Genomic DNA, 24,266 nt, shown 5'->3' with positions numbered 1-24,266 from the left:
GTAATTATTAAAATGCAAATAGTTAGTTATGATAAGGAGGGAAGAATTACTGCCCTCACCAATCAGTCAATAGCCTACTCCGGTAGGCTATCGACGAAGCCCAATTTGCTTTGTTCTACATACACTATTGAATTAACATATTCGTATATAACTCACCATACCAATGGCGAGTTATTAATTACACAGAACGACTTAATCCTCCGAAGTTTTCAGTTAACTAAAAGTTTCACCTAATGCTGCTGGCGGACAACTTTGGTCTAACAACTTGCTACTCAAAATTAATTGAAATAATTTCTAAATAGGAAATTTCTAAGTTAGCTTTTACACACATACCTATTCGAAGTAGTGTATTTAATCCTACCTGCTTCCAACACAATTTTCAACGTCCATATTGATTTATTGATTTTATAAATTATTTAAATTTTTCATTGAATTGATTTTCAATTCAATAAATTGCTTAAATTTCAAATTGGAATATTTTGAACTGGAATGTTTTATTTAGCACTGGTACCATAGTGACAATAGGATTATAACTTCAAGTAATATATATAAATATATGTGTATATTTAAGGTAAGTGACAATTTTTTGGAGCTACTCGAGACGCGTCATACAACTACATTCGTTGGAATATAGTTTCTTCAAAAAGGGTGGGTCTGAAAAACAGCTTAAGCTGAGATTTTTTCCTTGTTATCTACACAATATATGTAACTATAGATGATGCTATTTAAGACTAAATTGTTATGCAAATGTAGATAAATAAAGCTCTTTATTATTATTATTATTATTAATTATTTTAATGTGAAATTACTCCAGTAATTTGTTATAATTATTAATAAAAAAATCGAACACTCAGAAAAAATTCCTTCGATCCGCCCGGATTCGAACCAACGTCTTCTAGCATACAGTGCCAGACGGTATTCCAACTAAGCCACGGAACGAACCTGGGGACGTCATGAATTCTTCTATGTGCTTGCGTCGTATCTTTGTATTTGGTTTTGTAATATATTGTTTTGATATTTCCATAATCATTCAAATATTACAATACTTATCAGATACTCATAATCGATAAATTGGATCTCTTACAGAAAATATTGGATAACGTAATAATTTTTCTATTTAACTCGACTATATTGTTATTTTCATCGTTCTTTTCAGACATTTATAGTCGACAACTCGATCTTTGTAATTAATGTAACAAATTTAACTATATGATTCACCATTTTTATTTTAGTCGTTCATTAATACCTACAATATTTTGATGCCTAACTTTAAAGAAAATAGTTTTAATCTTGAACTCTACATTAAAAACTGTAAATCTTTAAATGAAAGGTTTGAGCGTTTTATATTAGGATCGAGTACGCTGAACTGAAAACAAGGTATCGAAATAAACTTACCTTCACTCGAATTCTGATGGGAAAATTGAGCACCTCGAACACTAGGCCTTCAACAAACACGCTTTGAGTGCCTTCTCGAGTGGGATCAGTGGTCCGCACGACACACGCGGATCCGATCAACAGGTGGCTCATCTGCGGGCTCGCGTCGCTGATGATATCATACTTATTTGCGCCAAATATATCCGTGTACTCGACCGGCTCGTTCTCTTGCCCGTCCAGCTCGACGATTACTTTGCAACCTTCGGCCTGCCGAATCACCCCCGGGATGTACAGCCCGCGTTGCTTCGCCAAAACGCGATGATCGCGCCACTCCGATAAGTCGATGTTGGGATACCGGAGTATGAACGGTTTGACTTCGCTCGGCGGCGAATGATGAACGATCGGTGACGGCTGCATCACAGAGACTTGATAAGCCGGCGGTTGATACTCGACTTGCATGGAGGCCGATGCGGCGACGTTGGAATTCGAGGCGCAGTTGCGTTCGATCTCCTCGAGTTCGGATGGATCAAATTTGCGTTTCTTTGGGAGGTTGCGCACAGGCGCTTGGCTGGGGGGTAGTTGGTGAGATGGCTGTGCAGCGGCAGCAGCAGCAGCGGCGGCACCGCTGCTGCCCGTGCCAGGATTGGTCGGATTAGCCATACTTGTGCTCGGCGTCGGGTGGATAGGCCGCGTTGATGACAGACTCACGGTACCAACACTGCTGATCACGGATGCCGGAATCTAGACAACAATTTGCTAGCTCAACAATTTTCCGAAGTGGAATATTCAGGAAGTTAAAAAATCAATAAATATTTGCTATTATATTTATCAAATAAAACGAGTAAAGCTATAATTGTAAGTCAATGAGTAAAGCACATTTATTTAAATATAAAATAATATTTAAAATTTAAATGGTAAAATTATTAATTGCGTGTACTCAGAAAAATAATAAATTAAAATTAATAAAGCGACTCATATAACAGAAAAATTAATAAATAATACACAATTTTGTTTATTTTAATTTACCGTCCAACTATTCCTAGCCACATGAAAATGGCTACCCAATAAAAGAGACCTGGTAGGTGTAATAACAGACACTGGGTTTACAGGTCTTATAACTATTGAATTAGGTGATTCCATTGTAATGACACTAATGCTACTTTGAGTTCCCATTTTTTTAACAACAGAGTTAAACAAAGGCAGCGCGTGTCGCGAGATTGAGGTGCAACTTGGCTGGCGTCCCGTTTGGAACAGGACTGAGAGTCAACTGCCGCAGCTACGGGAGCAGCCGTTCGGTATGGGGTAACGCTAAGCCTAGCCTCGCCGCCCTAGATTACAATACAAGTACACAGAGTAATGTACGCTAGCCAACATCGATGTTAGCGAATTGTATGTGCGCTCTCACTGTGCATTAACACCATTATTATTTTGGGTCGTTGCAATATACTTATACTTATACTATGTATACTTATGTATACAACACATATGTTCAAAATCTGTTCACTTCTATCACACGCCATCTCGATTTTCACTTCGTACATACATCGTCTTCCATACAGTTAATTCGTCTATTGTTTGTGTTCTCACTAGGTATAATACGATATGACTTGAATATATACCATAGTTGTGGTGACAGGCTTCATTCAAAATGTTACGTCTGAAAGCATTTTGGAAGACTGTGCGTAATGACTACAATAGACAGGTATACTGGGGTGGTTTGGTCACGTGGAACGGATGCATGAAAGTAGAGTAAGGCGAGATAAAGACTGCAGAAAACACTGCCCCCGTAGTATGGCTACGCATGCTAGTCGCGACACGCGCGATAAAATTGGAATAAGCGCGCTGTAGCCGTCTTAATCAGATCTAATTTAGATAGCCAATAGCGCGCGCTTATTTCAATTGTATCGCGCGCGTCGTGACTGTCATGCGTAGCCATGCTACGAGGGCTGGTAGCCAACACTGGAAGTAGACAGCCACAAAAGACGTTGGCAGATCATAGAGGTCTTACAAATTTTATATATTATATGAATTACATCTATTTGCGAAGTTTTATTGATATTGGGTGCCGGAAAGTGCGCGACACCTAATTCACGCCCTAGTTTATCACCCTTAGAGGATTTATTCAAATTTAAATGAGACCAATACGGAGGTACCCTTTTTCCAACAAAAAAATAATTATTAAAATCTGTTCACAAATGCCGGAGTAATCGCGTAACATACACACAAATAAAATAAAACCGAATTGAAAACCTCCACCTTTTTTGAAGTCGGTTAAAAAGTGAATAAGGTCAGCTAAAAGCTGGTCGAGATAAATTTAATAAGCTCAAACCCGATAATTCTTTAGTAAACAATTTTTTTTAGTTAGTTGCAGCGTCAGATTTCCATAATCCCATCTAAACCATGATATTTAAAATGAAAGTCACCCTCTAGAAAATTCATTATAATAATGAATAGATTGCGATTTGGACATGGCAAGTTTCCAGCACACTTGCAACGTATCAACATCATCAGTGCGAATAATGTGATTAGCTGTTGCAAATTTGGATCATCTCATTCTGCATTATCCAGCATTTAACGTGCAAAGGCTGTTACTAGTAGATGGCCTAATGAACCTAGACTATACTTCAAAACAAAAAGTTTATGAAGCTATTTATAGGCATCATTTCCACTTTTGATGTCATCGAGAATTGAAAATCTGTATAAAGTTTGAAACTAAAATGAAGGAAATAAATTAAAAGTAAGAGTAACTTAATTTTTTTTTAAATAAAATAAAATAAAAATTAAATAAATTAAATGAGACAGCTGTTAAAATTATTCAAAAAAACAATACACTAAATTTCAAGTTGAACGAAGAAATGGAAATAAAATAAATATTTATCGTTTAACTGGGAAAAGAGCTAATTATCATTAGAGCTATATATACATTTAATTGCGTTTAGAACATGAAAAAAGAGTTTCATTAGTAGAAAAACACTTTCGTGGAAACAAAAAAGTTATTGTTACGAAATTTTAACGTGCTCCCAACTTTTTGCAGCAGCAGAAAGGAAGAAATTTTATAAAAAGTAAAAACAAACAAGCTTTAACACAGTCACGCTCTGTCACAGTCCTGAAGTTGTTTTTCACCCTTCTATATATTGCAATTGCTTTTTTATATTAATTTATAGCATTACGTAATGAAATCATTCATATATATTTTAGTCTATAAGTACTTCAAATACACATTACATAGGATATCAAGAGTTTCCAGGCTGTGTACACATCGTAAATATAAAAAATATTGTGTTAATGTCGGTGAGGGGAAACTACACTTACCAGCAACGCTGCACAAGGCGCGACTTGCGCGTGAAGCGACATAGAAGCGTGAGAACAGCAATGTCTCCGGCTTCTATCTAGCTTCTGTCGTATTAGTCCTCCAAATGAATGGGTAAAACCACGTAACTCAATGTTACTTCTCTGCATTTGTGTTTTGTATTAAGAGCGTCAATGTTATCATCATAGGCAAAAAGTCTAAAGCGCCACTTTGAGCGAAAATGAGTCGTAAATCCATTAGTTTGAATTTGTATTGTCTGCATCAACACGTCCAGGTTTCGTGGCGATCTGAACACGTTTTTGGCGTTTCAGTAATCCTGTAATTCGCCACTCTCTCGTGGCGGTGTTTGCTTTGTTATTTTAACTTTCCATTGACGTGATATACTCTGCTCGAGAGAGTAACAAAAACGTAAAAGTTACAATTTTCAATGTGAATAAAGTTTATACAGGGTTATTTGTAAAATACTAACGACCTCGCAAGACTGTATTACTAACATAATAAACAACGACTATTGTTCCATGACTTAATCATTTCTTCACATTTTACTTCCATACAAAAATAAAAATATTCAAATTGTTCGCTCTAAATAGTGATAACTCTCGTGTAAAACCCAGGAGCGTGAGTGGGCGTCGTAGGGGAGAATGCTTGAACATTTGAACTGACTACCTTCTAAAAACCTGTCACGTAGAACAACCATAACTAGCTTTATTAACTGCCTCCGTGGTCGAATGGTTACCATGCCGGACAGCCACGCAGAGGTTCCCGGTTCGATTCCCAGGTCGAGAGAAATATTTGTATGGCCTACATTTATTTCTCGTGAGTTTGGTTGTTATTTGTGGTTGTCTATGTGTGTGTCCATGGCACCCGCGACTCAGGGCGTCCCTAGTGCGGCTATGTTGAGTGTGTGCGTTATTATTATTGTAACTTAAAATTTTATTTTTGGTAAAGTTATTATGGCTAGTAAAAAGTTACGAAACAAAAGTTGTTGTTTATGATGTTAGTAATAATATTACTTATTATATTACAATCCTGTGAGGTTATTACCATTTTACTAGAGATGAAACGGATATCAGGTAACTATCCGGTATCCGGCTTAATTTGAATATCCGGCCGAATACCGAATAAAGGACAATATACGGCCAGACATAGGGATATTAAAACTGAGAAAAATCGCAATCAGTACGCCAAATAAATTTATAAATATCCAAAAGCTGTCCTCTGAAGCTGGTATTGTCTACGAAAATAAACGATTAAAAAAATCTATATTTTATAATAGCACTTGATATTATAAAAAAAAATATTTAAAAGGGTAGCAATGGGATAAATAAATAGTAACTACACGATTGCTGACAATCTGTTCATTACTTGCAACTGCAAAGAGCTATGAAGTTAGATAACGTAATCTGTAAACTAAGTAATCAAATTTCAATGACGGCAAATTATGGTGGATGAAGTCAAGTATTTCTGCAATAAGTGATAATATTAGGTTCCGTTTATTTTCATAGACAAGACCAGCTTCAGAGGACAGCTTTTCGCTATTTATAAATTCCTGCAAACTTTGTTAAATTTAGGTGCTGCTTGATATTACCATATCATCAAATGAAAGGATCGCGATCACGATCAATTCAAACTGTCTTCAAATAATAATCGATTTAATGCCGGCCATATACGCTACGGTTTACCGGAGAGGTGCAGGTGTACTGTGCAGGTACACTTGAACGTGTGTAGGAACCGACCTGTGCAGTTTTGTGTACGTGCGCAGGTGACCGGCGCAAGATCGAAAATCAATTCGTTGTAGTGATACTGTACGGTAAACCTGTGCATGTTTGCATGTACTACCTGGGCAGGCGACTGCCCTGTCATTTCTAGTTGCGGTATGGAGTAGTCGTTCTCATCAGTTGCAAGGAATCTCAAAGTAATTGATAAATCTTTCGTGCAGAGAATACTGTTTCTAATAACTATCTTTTTTTTTCTATCACCATAACCGCCATTACAAGTAATCCCAGGTATGTCTTCTCATCCACCCGAAGGTAGTTTTTAAATTCTTCAAGTACAAATATTAAATCATTCATTAGATTGATGTGGCTATAAGTTTTTCTTTTTAATAACCAATTTTTACACCACTTCGTTCGCTTTTTATTACCGGTTTTCGTATTATTATTTTTTAAGATTAACGCAATATTTATCAAAGCCATCACATCGTCGTCATCTTCAATCGATGCCATATCGAAATTAACTGAAGATCTCTACGCTACGACAAGCGGTCAACCTGCGCAGGTAGACCTCTCCGGTAGACCGTAGCGTGTATGGCCAAACTTATATCGAATGAACTACGTGTAACGATAATAATGAAACGTGCAAGAAGATTTAGAAAAAATGTTTTCGGCAAAACCTGCGAATTTTAGAATAGTTAGATCACGAACAAATCAAAAAAATCAAACAAAAGAGTAACGGGCGTATCAACTGCTATTTTAATATAGACAAAGAGTGATGTAACTGTGAGTCTGATATCCGGCGGCCGGATATCCGGCGGCCGGATATCCGGTATCCCGCACAATCACTATCCGTTTCATCTCTATATTTTACAAATAACCCTGTATCGGAACTCGGACTCATACTAGTGTTCACTACCTAATTTCCGTCACAATTATTATTACTTAAATATTCAAGTACATTATCGTGTAATTATTAAATAATATTTCATGATACAATTCTCGAATATGAAATAATATTTCACGAAAAATCGAATATTTAAATAATAAAAATTGGCACGGAAATTAGGTAGTGAACACTAGTCCGAATATGACCGGCATAAGCTAATTCGCATTGAAATAAGTAATTATTAAATAACCCTGTATTGTATATTCGTAGCCACAAGTTCATTTTAAAAGCCATAGACAGACTGTAGTATTTTTTGTAATAATTCGGTTAGAGACAGTGGCGAGTTACTGAAGAAAATAAGCCGATGTAGAAGGCATACAGCAAATGTTTCAATGCAAGCCATTTTCCGTTCAATACCTATAAATCGATGGAAATTGTATCTAACGGACCGTTCGTCCCTGGTGAAATAAGACTCAAGCGCAGACTTTATTTAAATGAACAATTCATTTTCTTCACAATTAAAATATAAACTGTAAATGTTTAGGTATCAAAATCACATTCTCGAAAACGTTCTGAAAAACCAGAGCCCGTAGCAGAGACTTTACTCGTTGGAAGCGTGGCGTCAAGAGCTGCTACTATTAACAACACGACTAGATAGATGCAATTACAAAGGACGTAAATTTTCCGGTCGCACTCAATACATTTTGTAGATGACTTACCCTTCTAAACTGGAACGCACTAATGCTCACACTACTGCTTTGCGGTTGGAATAGCCAAGGTGGCAGTACTTCCCTGGGCGAACTATTTCACAAGGAGCTCTACTGCTACAGAAAAGTTGGTCTCCATTCATAAACATTTTGTTTGGAACCACGTCTCAGTCTAAATTGGCATTTTGTTTTTACATAATGTCATTTGCCAACAAATGTTGTGCATAGGGCAATATAAAAATAAATATTAGCTGCAGGAAAATTTAAAATCGTTTATTTTTCAATTAGATACCTCCAATTAATTCTCCTACAATAAATTAATTACAAACTGTCTACCTGCCCAGAGTCAGAGTCGTGGAAACTGGGTAAACTCACACTTCTTATCTTCTTCCCGCACTTTTCTAATAAAATCCAGAATTTTAGAATACGTCATCGTGCGTTTTTCCTCGAAATCAAAAGCTATCAGTTTTTACAGTATACTTTATTTCTTCACCTTTGAGCCAAACATTACCCACTTGCATTTTTTCAAAGCGATCTTGCTTTTTTCCGCCATTATCCCACATTTCGTCCAAATTCGCTGAAATATGAGCAATGCTTATTTTAATATTTCTTTAAGACTGTCGCGTCCTTTATATCGAATTGCAGCGAAATATATTCCAACAATCGTGTATTCTATTTTCTTCACTTCTTGATATATATAACTCGTGTACTGAAAAAAAAACTACATGGTTAAGCCTATGATATATAAAAAATACAGGCAAAGTACAAGAGGGTACATGTCGCACTTACAACTAACATAGTATTATCTCAAAAATAGCTTTATATTGTATTTTATCTCAAAACTTCCTTATATTATAATTTATCTCTAGAATTTCGTTGTCTATGTATGTCATTCGTTTACGATTGAATTTCCAAGCGACAGGAGAACACTTTTATTAATTAGGTAATATTAATTATAAGGCAATTTTTGAGAGAATACTATGTTAGTTGTCATGTGCGATGTAGTTTCTGATCTGAGAACCCAAATGCATGTGTTAATTAATTTGATATCTACCGCTTTCGCCTTCATTTATCTTAATGACTGAATAGGTATTTTCAGTTATTATAATGTCAAATAATACTACTTACCAACTACCTCACGATCTATCACTATACCACTTTTTTATTTACTGTACGAGGTGTTGTTAAACGAAATGCGAAAATGCATACAATTCTACAGTTTAATTACTAGTTTATTGTACTTTGAAATAAAAATTGTAATATTAGACGACACTTACACAAAATCTTGACTGAAATCGTGAGCTCTGGATTCTTGGCTACCATTTTTACTAGGGCAATGGAAAAAATACGGTGACCCTTTTTACCCGGCTAGATCGAGTTTTAAATCACTGTGAGGCGTGTCGCTTACCACCTCGCGCATGACTTGTTGTTCTTCTCGTCACTTGATATCATAAAAAATTTAAAAAAACTTATCATTGATTTCATCCTGCCTATACAATAAATCGCCTTGGGAGTAGGCTAATGATATTTTAGTTTAATACACTCAGGATAAATGCAGGTTCTCTTAAATTATCACGTAGGTGTCGGGCCAAAAGAGATAACATATATGATTTGTGGAAATACTAATGAATTATCTAAATTTTATTATATTTTATCAAATTGAATTTATTGTTTTAGATTCTAAAACAATAAATTCAATTCACGGGAACGCGTGTCGCGTTGACCATGGACGGCGTCGCGAGACATTAAGCAACGACAGTACTTATTATCTATTGATGACAATCATTTTGTTCTAATCATTATTTGATTACTGAGCGGATAACGAGCGAAGCAAAATAAACAAAACCTATGTCAAAATGTCCTAACATTTAAAAACAGGACGGAAATAAACGCGTTTAAACACTTAAATAGGTATTTTCACACCTACCTATTTCCCCGGCGCGGACGTTAAGACCTTACCTTGGTCACGGACTTACTGGTGATGCGATGTTATTATATCTCCATCTTGGCGGTGGAATCTTCATCCACCCTCTATATTTTTCAAGATACCGCCACATACAATACTACAGTGTCCTTATTCCATGCCGAAACCGTATTCTAGTAAGAAGTCGATCGCGAGAAACGATATTGAGTTTTTGCAAATACGTGATTCCACGCTCCAGATAACTTGAAACCGTCCTGATTCAAATTATTTGGATTTTTTTTTTAAATTTCAATCGCTTCACACACAATTCTTGAGTAAAAGTAGGGTACACTTAAAATATTATACAACGCTTACGTTCATAATATTTGAGAGTTTGGAAGTGTTTTAAGGAACCCTCAGTATGCTGTTCATCAAGATAGAATAGAAAGGGTTAAAATAAATTTTTGAAGTCCCTGGACTACCGCGCCAGTTTTTGCTATATTTGACTAAGCTAAGATAGTAACTTTACAAGATTTTAGCTGCCTCAGTGGCGGAACGGTTACCATGCTGGACTGCCACGCACAGGTCCCAAGTTCGATTTTCGGGCCGATAGAAATATTCGTATGGCTTACATTTATTTTCTGTCGTGAGTTTGGGTGTAATTTGTGGTTGTCTATGAGTGTGTTCATGGCACCAGCGGTACAGGGTTTCCCTAGTGCAGGGCTAAATTATTATTATTATAGCATAAAAAGGCGAGCGCGGAACAACTGTTTCGTTTGGCCATGGACATGGACCAATTTGCCATATTGACGGCCAACCTCCAACCAACAACAACCAAGTGTAGAGCCATTTTAAGAAGAAGTAAAAGGCACGATGTACAGTCGGTGATTTCTAGACGGCATTTCCTAAATATTTTTATACAAGCTCGTTCACAGTGACATTCATTCCGCTGAACCTTTAGAGAAAATCGCGTTTAATGTACCTCGTACCTCTCCTACCTCTCCTCACGTTGAAAAAAAGACATTTTGTTTAAAATTGGCGAACAAATCATGCTAACTACCAAATGCTCAGGCAATCTTGTTATGATATGCTTGCAAATTCATTAAATACATTTAAGAAAATAGCGGGAGAACTGACATTCTAGTAGTTCTAACGCATATTTTTTATTTATGGCTGTAATAAAAACATTTTGGTGACATTATGTAGATATTTTATATCCGTCATGTAATTGCACAATTTACTTTATTTTTCTATACATGTACACTGTTCTTAGACAATTGTTTGTATATGACTATTTGTTACCTGAACAAATAAATAAAATAATAAAAAAGTGGCGATCGGTCGAGAGAACCCGTACGACGAAACTAGATGCAATGATTTGTGCCTATTTCCAGGTTCTGCAATCGCTGATTTACTACATTGGCGGTTTTTAGGTAGGTGAAAATACCTAATAAAGTGTTTTATTCCGTTTATAAATGTTAGTCAAAATGTCCTGTTTGTTACATAATATACAAACATCTAAATATCCTATATCATATGATATATGATATTTACTTGGTGAAATAGTGCTTGAGAGACTGAGAATAGTATCGAAAATACCTGTTATTTACCGATTTTTTTGGTATGTATATTTTGCGATAACTCCGATCTGTGAACCGGTTTTAACGATTCCTTTTTTATTGGAAAGAGATGATGATGAGAGATACTTCAGATTTTTTAAGTATCGCCGTTTACTACAATACCGGTACCCCTTTACATAAACGAACCATCATTATTACAATTAAACACTAATACTTTAGGTTCCATCGTTAATGTAACACCGATAACCAATTTAGACAACTAAAAAAAAATTATTACGCCCGGCCGTTATCGTAGTTTAAATACAAGTCGAAAACGCAAAAAATGCCTACTTGTGCCGTTTGAAACTGCAAGAACACCACAGCTGTGAGAACATAAATAAACAGGGACATTTCCTTCCACAATTATGCAATTTTGTAATCAGAATGTGCATAAATTGTTTTAAAATCATTTATTTTCATTTTGAATGAATTGCGAGAAAACAAATATGCAAACGAGTGCATGCCGCATGATTCGTAATACATTGCGACTTTTACTTGGTGCGGTATACTTGCGGTTCTTCTTTAATAGGCTATAAATATCGAACGAGCAATACTTTAGTATAAGTAATGCATTCAGTTTCGTAGTACGACCGCTTGCTCATGTTCTTGGTAAAATTTTACGATTAGTGATGTTCACTTGATGCAACACAGTTCTCAATTCTGATCAATTTATGAAACAAATGGATGGATAATCTCAAGACCTCAGAAAATATTATAAAATATTCTATAAAGATTGTTGTTATTTTTTATATATGTTTTTTTTTAGCTCTCGGAGCCAACTATTTTTTTCAAAACACATTGTTAAAAAGGACTTATTAATCTTATTCTGTTATTATTTTACTATATTAATATTTCACGGCTTTTCATAATCAACAAATACTTGAAAAATCATTATTCCAAATACGTGCTGCATTCGCGTCTTCGATTTAATCAATCGCTTTAGTGCCGAAGGAGGTTTCCCATCACTAAATAGCACTTGTGACGTCGTCAGAGATACAAAATAATGTGGCACGCTTGGTTTTCATATAGATCGCGTTACTTGCCGTGTCTATTTAGACATAATCGTCGAGTATTGGTAAAAAGCGCGTATCTTCACGAAACCAAATTTCAAAGGAGAGGGATTTAACGTTATTACTTTGTTATTTCACGACTTTCGTTTTTGCACAGTAAGCATTAATTTAAGTTGTTTAAGGACTGATAACAATAGATTCCCGTAAATCACCCTAATTTGGTTGCCACGAAATTTACGCGGATTTGATTTGGCCACTAAATTACCGAAATGGAAACTCATAATCAAATGATAGTTACGCATAATTGCACTTTCCCCGACAATATTATGTCTGTACTGTACACAAATCAAAAGTATCTAGTTATCAGGCACGTTTTAGCTAATTACTGAAAATCAGGTTTTTTAATTAACATTTTTTAACAACAATGTAAAATCCATTTTAGTAAATCACATTACAGGTAATTCACATCACATTTGATACCGATAACCCGTTTAGACAAATGAAAAATAATTATTAGAAATAAATCCAATACGGGGTGTAACTGAAAGGTGCAGTGGAAATCTAGGAATTAAATATCTAACGGAGATGCTATATACAAAATAACAGCTCTGAGTTGATTTAGATATCTTTTAAATATCACTTTATGAAAAAATTTGACGATGTCCTATCGATATCGACTTTAATTAGTCACATCACTTGAGGGGTCATTTGTCGTGACGTAATGTGTTTTATATTATTTATTTACGTACAATACTTCTACTAATGAGTGCAATAAATGCAAAGCACTTCGGGGTAGAAGACAACGAAAATAAATATCTGATTAGACAGAATCACTGTAACACAGCCCGAATCCAAACATATTCTCATTTCAATCGATTCTAACAGCATAAACTATGGGAACGTGATATCAATAGTTTTGTATAGTTATTTTCATTGCACTAGCTGCTGTTTCATGTACCGTCTTAAAATTGGTAGAATGAAATGATTGAATTGCTAAAATTCCTTTTTTTTTAGCTTTTCGCGGTTGTTTATAAAGCAACGCCATCGCCATGGAACTGATTTTCCTTTTTTATTTACTTAAATTTCAATTCTTTTCACCAAAAATATTTATAGGGTATCCATTTCAATCCACTTTATTGGAAATTAGGTCATCTCGTATCTGTCGCTTACCTTTGAAACTACATTGCTTACAAACGTCTACTACGTTTCTTTTTTCCCACTTAACGTGAAAATATCCTTCCACATTTCATAAATTGGAACGTGTACAATTGTATGTCCAGATCTTTTGTACTAAAAATTAAAAGCGCAACAGCCGTAACATACAGCAATTTGCAACTTTTGTATATTTTTGGCAAGTATGACTTTATAAACAGCTACTGTTTTGGTAACTGGTTTTCAAAGGTAACCCTGAACAGTACCTACTTACCGCATAACGGTAGAATACCGCTTAAACTCGAAACGGTTACCAAAGATTAAGGTACTTAAATCGTAAAGGTGTTCCGAGTTTATCGATAAAAGCATAGTATTCGTAAAGGTTTTCAGACCTACCATCTCTATAATAGCAAAAAGTATACCGTCGACTAAATTGTAAATCTCGTAACCTCTATTAATGCGAACTGTTGATTAGGCACAAAAAACATAATTACTAAGAATAGTTATATGACAATCTATCATTATACCTTTATTTTATAACTATAAAAAAGGTATAGAAGTTATATTTTAAGCTTTAATTGGGGAGATTGTGGGAGGTACCGGCCTTGCTAATGACGTCGTCCGCCATAATTTTTATATTATTTTTACAAAACTACCGTAAATACTCATTGAACTGAACATAGAACTGCCTCTGTGGCCGACCGGTTACTATGCTGGACTGTCACGCAGAGATCCCAGGTGCGATTCCCCGGCCGGGATAAATATTTGTATCATATATTTCTCTCTCTCTGAGTTTAGGTGTAAAATGTGGTTGTCTATGTGTGTGTCCATGGCACCCGCGACACGGGGTTTCCCTAGTGCGGGGCTATGAGTGAGTGCGTTATTTTTACTTGATATTGGCGAAATCATCGATTATTTCGATAAGGGTCGTAACATTTAAAAAAAGAAGAAGACGCTTTAGACGAAGATAAAGCTAATTCATCCAAAACAGAGTTACGAGGTTTTGAAATTTAGCCGACGATACAAAACAAACACAATTAGATTATTTGTGGTGTTACGAGAACTTGCTTAATATTATGCAAGAAAATTATTTGGTAATTAATGACCAATTGCAACACAATGTAAACTGCCAAGACAGAAAAATGTCCAGTATAAGCCGGGTATTTACCAGACTACAATTTCTGCGTTATATTGCGAATTAAAACATCCCACAGCAATCAAATTTGTTTACCATACTATATACCTTATAAAATCTGTGTTGCCTAGCACAACGGTTACAAATCCCATGGCAAAAAAAGGTAAAACGCAAAATGTAACGGTTTTCGATAACACTGCGCAATTAAAACACTAAAAACTAAAATCTGTTTCCGTAATTATGTTTTATGGGGTTTGACAGGTTCATAAGAACGAAATACCATCATGTCAACTGACAATTTTTATCATTTTGATGTGGGTAGTCTCCTTTGGGTTCTGTACTCGCCAGTCTTATGTCTATGTAATTATTATATTTTGTGTAATTCTTAGTTATTAATAGAAAAGTGCCTGAAATTTCCCTGTGCGGTTGTACTAAATTTTGGTGAACAACCATTTGATATGTTCATTGGATGTTTATTATCTTGAACTTAGCCATAGATTGTATCTCTGGATGAACTCTTTAATCTATAGTGTCGCTTGGAAATTGCTTTATGGTAGTGAACGTCCAAAAGCGAGAATTTTTGCTTCCGGCACGTACCAGTGCAGTGGTGAGGTAATGTTCCAAGTCTAAACAGTGAGGGCTGCCTATAAAAGCCCCTCACGGTCCAAAAAGCCCAAAAATCCTTTCTCGGTTTGTTCCTTCTCGTACCTACATGATTAAAGTTTTCGTCTATCTGTTTAGTAAGTGTTTTCATACGTATCCCAGACTTGGGTGAGTGACTAGTTACTTTATTTAATCTTATTAATATTGCACTTCTGTATATGATCCAGATGCCATTTTGAGTGTATTGGAAGGTCAATTTCTGTTACAGCTTCACGTGTGGAAAGAATTCCATTTTATGTAGTTTATTGTCCCGAATTCACGAGAACAGTGTTGTAGTTCTTATATAGTAATTTTAAGTGTTCCCTGCTCGAATGAGTTTGTTAATAGATTCCCTTAATTTTTGCAAACTTGGTTAATCTATAATGTGTAACTTAGAATGCCTCAACGTACTGTAGTATAGTAATTTATTTGAACTTAGTAGAAATTGAGGCACGTTCAATTGCAGCTGTTTTTATACTCATCAGGACGCGCCGCGACCGGTGTTCTTTAGTGAATACCTGTTCATATATTTTTTGTGAATTTCAGGGTTCTATCGCCGGACGAAACTTGAGGACCTATCGCCTATCGTACCCACCTCTGCCCCCGTAGCATGGCCACGCATGATAGTCGCGACACGCGCGATAAAATTGAAATTAGCGCGCGCTATTGGCTATCTAAATTAGATCTGATTGAGACAGCCAATAGTACGCGCTTATTTCAATTTTATCGCGTATGTCGCGACTATCATGCGTAGCCATGCTACGGGGCAGAGCTTTATAAAACCGATGAAATATAAGTGTAAAACTATCCGTGACTTTTATTTATAATCTGTAGACTCGGGGTCCTAAACGCCGACGTTTCAAAAGGCGCTGCTCACCAAAGCAAATAATTGGTACTGTTCATGCTTTTCTAAAGTTGCACAACATAACAAATTCTTGATGGATCGAACTTTTACGAAAACAACAATGTTCTTCGTTGCTTTACCTTAGTTGAAACAGGCATTTAATGCTGCCCAAAATCTGTCTTACATTTTTGCAAGACCGACCCTGCAAGATTTTAGCAAGAACAAGTCGAGTCTGAAGAGACACTTGCATCTCGTAGTTACGTCAAACTACACGGCCACGTGACATTAGGTAAAAACAAATAACACGAGTGAAGTTAGCGAATTATACCAACAACAACATACACTGCAATTCGATAAACTAACTAACAAGCTTGTATCCGTAACATACTCCAACGCGTACTCCAATCAGTGTCTAACTCAAATTAGTATCAGTTTTCATTGTCTAAAATTTACCAACCAATATGATAGTAAAAATGTTCTAAGGTTAATTACATATGTCAATATGCACTTAAAATGTACTTAAGTACTCTGATGCGTTATTCAAAAGATATCACATGGTAGTTTGATAAGTAGCAATAGTTAATTGCCACGAGCTTATGCAGCAAGACAGTCAAAACATCTGGTATAGGTCTTGGTACGTTGGTGGCAACATACCAAGACCAATACCAGGTGTTTTGACGCGAGACCAAGCCCAAGTCCGGGGTTAGTATCGTCTTGGTATTTCATTGGGCAACACCACAGACATATATATGTCTGTGGGCAACACTACACTAAATTTCGAAAAATACTTTTGATCACACGTTTCTGTGTGTCGTTCACTGCCATGTTGTAGAAGGGTTAGTCGGTTTTATTTATTATTTCCACAATCTCAGTATAAATGTCTTCATAATATCGTCAGCATATAGCAAACTTATATCAATAAAAACTAAAAACGTACGCAGGCTACCGAATGCACATCCAATATCGTACCGACGCTCCTTTGAATGATTGATTGGATCGGTTTTCTTTTTATCCTTATCGCCAAGGTAAAAACTGATGATGGAGTGAGAACGTGTACTAAATGCAAAAACATAAATGAATGAATTTGAAACAGTACACATACATTCATAAACAACATGTTTTAATACATACCGCCTACTTACTATGATCATGCATACTTCTGCCTTATCTTCATTCGCGCTTCATACACTCATCCAACCCGGATACTAGCCGTCTGGTAAAAATGGTGATTATAAAATACCTGATCATCGATGTCCGGATAAAGTGCGTGGGCGCGGTAATGCTGTGCGTGGTGAGGATGGGGGGGCGCGGCCGGGCCGGGTGGCTGCGGCTGCGCGGTGCCGCCCGCGTACGCTCGCTGCATCACCGGCTCGCCCGTCGCCACTCACTCACTCCCTCTCACACCTGTCAACAAAATACACCTAAATAAAATGTCTGCATACTTCCATTATCCCTTTTAACATGAGTATATATAATAAATCCAATTGGAGTCGCAGGAAGGGAGCAATGGGATATAATACAGATGGATACAGAAATGCTAAAGATAAAGGGAGCCGTGTCCGAAGTTCTCTACTGATTCATGAGATACCAGAGTAATAATAGTGTTAGATTACTATTTTATATTTACACCGTTTCTATAAACTTTTCATACGAATGGCGTATATTCAAAACTCGTATTTTACAAACGTTGGAAAGATTAAATGTAAGCGATGCAAACGACGAGCCGGTGATCAAATTTGATTGAAAAATTACGTCTCTCACGTACCGAAGCGTGGGGATTGCAGCAGATCATTCTACCGATTCGTATGAATTAGAGACCCATGGTCCGTTCCTAGCATTCTATTGTCCCCAAAATGATACGTAAAAAATTACCAATACCTCCAATACCTGGCAGATACCTTGTCCAACATAATACCATATCCGTATACAGTGGGAAAGCTGCTCCCGCCGCGGGGATCCAATTTCACACTAAATGAAACTATTACATATATAATATATAACTTTGTGTCAAATACCTTATATGAAATAAAAACGTATGTGCTACTTGTTAGCCCTGAGAGATGACCGTGCTACGCCTAGACAAGGCAAGGGTCGGTGAAGCGTGTGAGTGTATTATATAATCGAAATCGGAAATCCGAACCGGACTTCCTTAGTGTAAAGTGTTTAATTACACAATCATTGCTTATCTTAGCTCGCGTTTGGGGCGTTGTACTCATTACGTTTTATTCAATAAATTTTCATCATTCAACGTTTTCTTCAGAATTTGGACCCTTTGTGCTCGGCAACAATATTACCAAGAGCTAAGTTTATCGTCGTTACAAAAATCTCCTAAGAGTGAAAGTAAAGACGGCGCATCTTCTTCCAATGCGCCAAATTTTGTACAACCTTGTCCCTTTCCATTGAGATGTGACATACATTTGCAAATTAGCTACCGGTTTTGCGTTTACTCTTCAATCCTGTAAAGGAGGGTTTGAAATCAATACAAATATATCTAGAAGTGAGAGGTAAAGAACCTTAAGTCCATGTTTCGGAATTTATGTGTTTTTACAAACATTGCTTTAGAATGCTAAAATTCACGCAATGATAAAAGACATTATGTCCTATCGTCAGTTGTTTTTTTTTAACATATTTTATGTGACCTTAACATTGATTATAAACACCTAATAAAGAGCCTCATTCTCTTAAAAATACCTTACACTTACAGATATTAAATCATATTACAAATGCTGTGTAAACTGCTTATTGCTAAGAAATAGATGCTCTCAACAAAGGCAAATTACACGTAGACTTCACGAGTTTTGTATTGACTTAATTATCGTTCCCCTCTGGAACACGAACATTCCGTTGAACCTAGCCGGCTGATCAATGTTCTATATCTGACTACAGCATTTGCATTGTTCCACGACGTCTATAATAAGTATACTAATACATTCATGTCGCTTATCTCCTAGATGTCCGTTATTGCACTTGGATAAGAAATTTTTTATAAAGATAATAACACTAAAAAGAAAGAACAGAAAAAAATTACGCGTTTTTGCGTAAATGTATTCAGCTCATGGTGGCAAAGACGTCTGTTTTATTTAGTTACGCGCAACGATCTTATATACATCAATTTGTTTTGTAAATTACAGTTGTAGTACTTAGTCTGTTCGATTATACTATCCGTGAATGTTCAATAGCTGTAGAGCTCCTTGTGAAAGAGTTCGTCCAGGGAAATACTGCCACCTGGCCTATTTCAGCCGCCAAGCAGTAATGTGAACATTACTGCCACTTACTACTCGTAAAAAAATGTATTAATTCCCTTACATCTTTCTTTTTATAATACCAAGCGACGGAACGAACAAGACGAGATGCTTGTCCATAGCAGTTGCTGAGCCACGCAGAGTTTTAATCGTAAAGATCTGAAAGACACTGTCGCAGTCAAGTCACCCTGAGACATAAGTTGATAAGTCTCAAGTGCTTGTAATTTAACCAGCACTCTTATCCTTCGAAACAGTAACGCAGTAATGCTCACATTACTGCTTGTTGGCGCAAAACAGGTTAGGTGGCAGTACGATCCTGGACGAACTTTCATTGTCACTCGGACTTTTTATTTTGATAAAAAGTCCGAGAGATAGTGAAATTATAAATTTATCTTTTGTTGATTCATTGTCGGTGGTATCCACTCCGTTCCTCGACCGCAACAGCATATCAGCGTTGGGTTGTTTTGCATGCACAACCCGACAAATGCTGAGTGATGACCATTCCGGATCTCTATGTTTCATATTAAGATTTACTTTATATTACTAGTAGAGACCAAATAAAAATTATATTCTTTCTTTCGAATGTCTTTTTCGCTCTTGGACATACACGTTTTCCTGACCGTCTTAATTCGATTCCATGTCGATATGTGTCGTAACTCTCTTATATCTTAAAGACCCCATGAATATAGAGAGGGAACGTAGAGCGTTGGAGGTAAAATGTTATACGGTGATACGAAAGTTTGTGCAGTTTAGTGAACATGTAAGTTTTAGTAGCAGTAGAGTTCCTTGTGAATGAGTTCGCAGAAAAGTAATGCCACCTTACCTATTTCTGCCGCCAAGCAGTAATGGGCTCATGGACCTTGTCGACGAGTGCGGTGGCAGTGGCCCTCAGATCTTTGCAATTTGAAGTTCCGAGTGGCACTGCAACTACTATGGTCGCTTACCACCAAGAAACACGACTTGTTCGTCCCGTCACTTAGTACCATAAAAATAAAATATAAAATCTTGCTATTTAAATCATAATGCTAAGTTTTCTAACGTCCACATTTTGAACCGACTATACACATAGGGCCATCAGTGCCCTGCGAGTACAATGTAACAACGGTTTTCGGATGTTGTAATGGCTGCCGCGGTTCTGCAGCGCGTCAGGCATATTTTTATCTCACATCACTATTGTTATTAAACACTGTGGACCGGTTTTTTTTTTTTTTTTTTTACTTATTAATGTGTGGAGATAAATAAACGAATTTGTCACTATCATTATTATTATTTGCAATGGCCACGTACAGATGACTTTTATACCATTATGCGCAAAAAGTCAGCCTCACTGCTCTGCGGACTGCGTGCCAACTCCAACCATACTAGAAACCATTGCCAGTAGAATTCGCTCTCCTTTTATGCGGCAACTTATTTCGCCTTGCGTCTGAGGCATACGAGTGAATTTATTTTTAATTTTTTAAATTTAGATTTAATAGTAACATAATATAAAGAACAATATTGTTACTAACGAATGTAGACTTGTTTGTTGTCTGAAAATAAAAAAATATTATTGTTATTATCTATTTTAGACTCTCGCCTCATCCATGGTCTAAAAAATTAATTTATAATTTTTAAATGGGAGAGGCGGTCTTCTCTGGCTGTGGTACAGTCAGCCGGAGTCAAGGACTCGGGTTCAAGAACCGGTGAACAATAGGTACGTGCCTTATTGAGCAGGATCGATTTTTGCATCTATGCTGGAAGCGACATCACAGAAATCCGCTTCAAGTTTGACAACATCGAGGCTAACTGGAATGAACTCGTTTGCGGATCCAACTATTGGGATTTTTTTTTATATCTGTCGTGCGCCTGGTGGTAAGCGACACGCCTGTCGATAACAGCTGCAGTGCCGCTCAGAGCTTCAAATCTAAACACGTCACTCTGAGGCATAGTTAAAAAGTCCCATGTGCGTGTAACCGTTTAAACCGAAATACAGTCATGCTCACATTATTGCAACGACAATGGATTATATCAGTAGAGGCCCCTGAAATATTATTATTATTATTATTATTATTACAACAACGTTAATTTTGATTGCATTATGAAAGGTAGGCTACGTCACTTAAAAAGGTGCCAGAACGACGTTGACCGCACATCCCGAAAAAGATAATAATGACGATCTTAATACGTGCCTGAACAGGCTGGCCGGACGCAGCGTAAGACCCAATTAGGCGGAAGTGCTTTGGAGAATCGCTTGTCTGACAACGCCCCACTGGAGACTACATAAAAAATAAATAAGCAATTTTCCCCCACAACTACTTTCTTTGAACAAAACTGAACGGAGTGCACTTATTAAACGTCTATTGATATTTTTTAAATATCCGTCAGAAAAATTATTGCTTCATTATTTTCTAGAAAATCTTATGTCTTTATAGAGAATACTAAAACGTCGAGTTGCGGAGACCAGCCCGTTACGCCAAGTACCAAGTAGAGAATACTAAAAGGATTTGGACAAGTATCTAAGCAACGAAGGAAATTACTTTGAAGTTTGTTCATAAGAATAGAATAAACATAAGCTAAGTTTTACTACGTCTTTCAGTAAAACTTATAATTAGATGAGATTGTTCAATAATTGTATTTTTTGTTATTGCATTTTATACTATTGCGTGTATTCAGATAGCCCGCCTGTCAGCGCAACGGACATATCGATACAGCCGCCACTCCAAAACCAGCATTACGTGCACACACGGCTTTTTTTAAATTATTTTCCCTTAACCACCATACCTATAACGCTCTAACACATACCACTATTTGTTTTGTAAGTAAACCAGAACGGGAAATTTCTAGCCTACCGCCGCTTGTACCCATATGCTGTGCTAAATAAATATGAACATCGCATAAGCTTTACCATGAGATACAATATCTGAAGTCTCCCGTATCTGTGATTGCGCTGACGCCACCTTCCGTATAACAGCAGTGCTGATTATTGATAGAAAGAAATAGGGGAGGAGGGATGTACTAGACCAGACCACAATTCGAATACGAAAATAAAATTTACCCATATTATGTCTTTACACCCGATCATTATTATAAATTGAGTAACAACCCAAATGCTAATAATATAATGAAGGTACTTTGAGATGTATATAAAATAGTATATAGAAATTACAACAATAAAAAGTAATTATTACAGGTTTAGTCTTTTTCTAAATAATAACTAAGAACAGGCGTGTCGCTTACCATCAGGCGCACGATTGGTCGTCCCGTCACTTGGTATTATAAAAAACAAAAAAATAAATAAAGAAAATATTCGTTTATGTTCAAATTCAAATTCAATTTATTTCTGATTATTACACAGGTTACACGGCACGAGTAGGACCCTGCACCCACCACACGCAAAATAGGCGCCTTGACGTCGAGTTGCGGACACAAGCCCGTTACACCAAGTACCAAGTACACAGGTTACAAAAATGTTACAAAAGTTCATATTGAATCACTGTGATTCGTATTCATTCATATCTTCATTATTCATATCTTTGTAAACAATATAAATTTCTTTGTATGCAATAATTTGTATATGTATTCATTCATGTCGATGCACGATGCCGTCTAATCTTAGAGGATGGAAAAAAAATCGTCTAATAAAATAACGTATGTCACAATTTCCTTAATTTTTTTTCCATCCTCTAAGGTCACATACTAAAATATACAAACTGTCTGAACCTAAGAACTTAATTAAACTACATACAATGTCAATTTAAAATTAAATCTCAAATATTGTGGAATGTCATTTCATTTTGAGGTAATTAAAAAGTTTTTTGAAAGAATTACCAAAAATTGACAACCCAATGAAGTTGCATATGGCCAAACACTGGACGCCATAATGCCAAAGAATAAGAAAAAAAAACGTTGTCTTAGGGTCGTATTCTAAGACTTGAGTATGATTTCTAGAGCTTGAAAGCATACTCATGTCCTGACTTGAGCATTGAGTAGAGTTCTTGAATACAACCTTTAAACCCTTACGGTTATTATTAGAATTTCTTATTTCAATCGGAAGTTTATTTTAGATCTTCCTTTTTTTTTCATCCTCTTAAGCTTCGAAGCCGTTCAACTACGCTTTCTCCAAGTAGCAGTTTTGCATGGTCTGGTTTGTTGATAATCAGAACGGCGTGCACTTATGACATATTGAAATTCAGGTAAAAGAAGTATACTATATGATGTTTAGCACTTTGTACTCGTTGTATCACAATAAATCGTGACAGTTAATAAAAAAGAAATGTAAAAATTAAACACTCCCTGCCACAAAATTTGCGCCACCTTACATTTTCAGTATTAAATGTCCTAAGCCTAAACTGATTAATTTATGAAAATATATTACGCAATTTGGAAACTGGTACACTTAACGTTATTTTCATGAATCCTTGTTGAAAATTTGTATTTCTAACACCAAGGAAACTTTTTCTTCAATGATAACAATATTTTTAATCTAGCACTTTAAAAATAAAAATGCAAGGTGTATCGAATTATGTGCGCGGAAGTATATTTATAATATACTCAGCAGTTTAAAAAAAAACCGAAATAAATGTACCTTGTACAGTCCTCTCGTAACGTTTGATTACTTAATGCCTGCCACTTTACATATAATAACAATATTCACATTTGACCAACAATTTAAATAAATTTCGTAATGTTAATGAAAATCATTTCATTTTCCAATCTAGTAAACATCCTACTGCGAGACCCCGCAGTTC

The 24,266-nt window shown here is 36.2% G+C and overlaps 1 protein-coding gene across 6 annotated transcripts in view; it reads right to left on the bottom strand.

Annotated features, from left to right (window-relative positions):
• Positions 1-24,266, bottom strand: part of LOC113239322 (protein capicua homolog) — an 83,244-nt gene that overhangs the window by 44,020 nt on the left and 14,958 nt on the right. For all 6 annotated transcript variants that reach the window (XM_026476252.1, XM_026476256.1, XM_026476254.1 and 3 more), the window contains exons 2-3: positions 17,538-17,701; positions 1,396-2,115 (exon numbers count right to left, since the gene is read on the bottom strand). In XM_026476252.1, coding sequence (XP_026332037.1) covers positions 1,396-2,115; positions 17,538-17,660 — 843 coding nt within the window. In that variant the 5' untranslated portion in view covers positions 17,661-17,701. The remainder of the gene's footprint in view (positions 1-1,395; positions 2,116-17,537; positions 17,702-24,266) is intronic.

Source organism: Hyposmocoma kahamanoa, unplaced genomic scaffold, assembly GCF_003589595.1.
Source record: "Hyposmocoma kahamanoa isolate Upper Pololo Valley unplaced genomic scaffold, ASM358959v1 99879, whole genome shotgun sequence".
In the NCBI taxonomy this organism is placed as follows: Eukaryota; Metazoa; Arthropoda; class Insecta; order Lepidoptera; family Cosmopterigidae; genus Hyposmocoma; species Hyposmocoma kahamanoa.
This window is presented reverse-complemented; position numbering and strand designations above follow the sequence as displayed.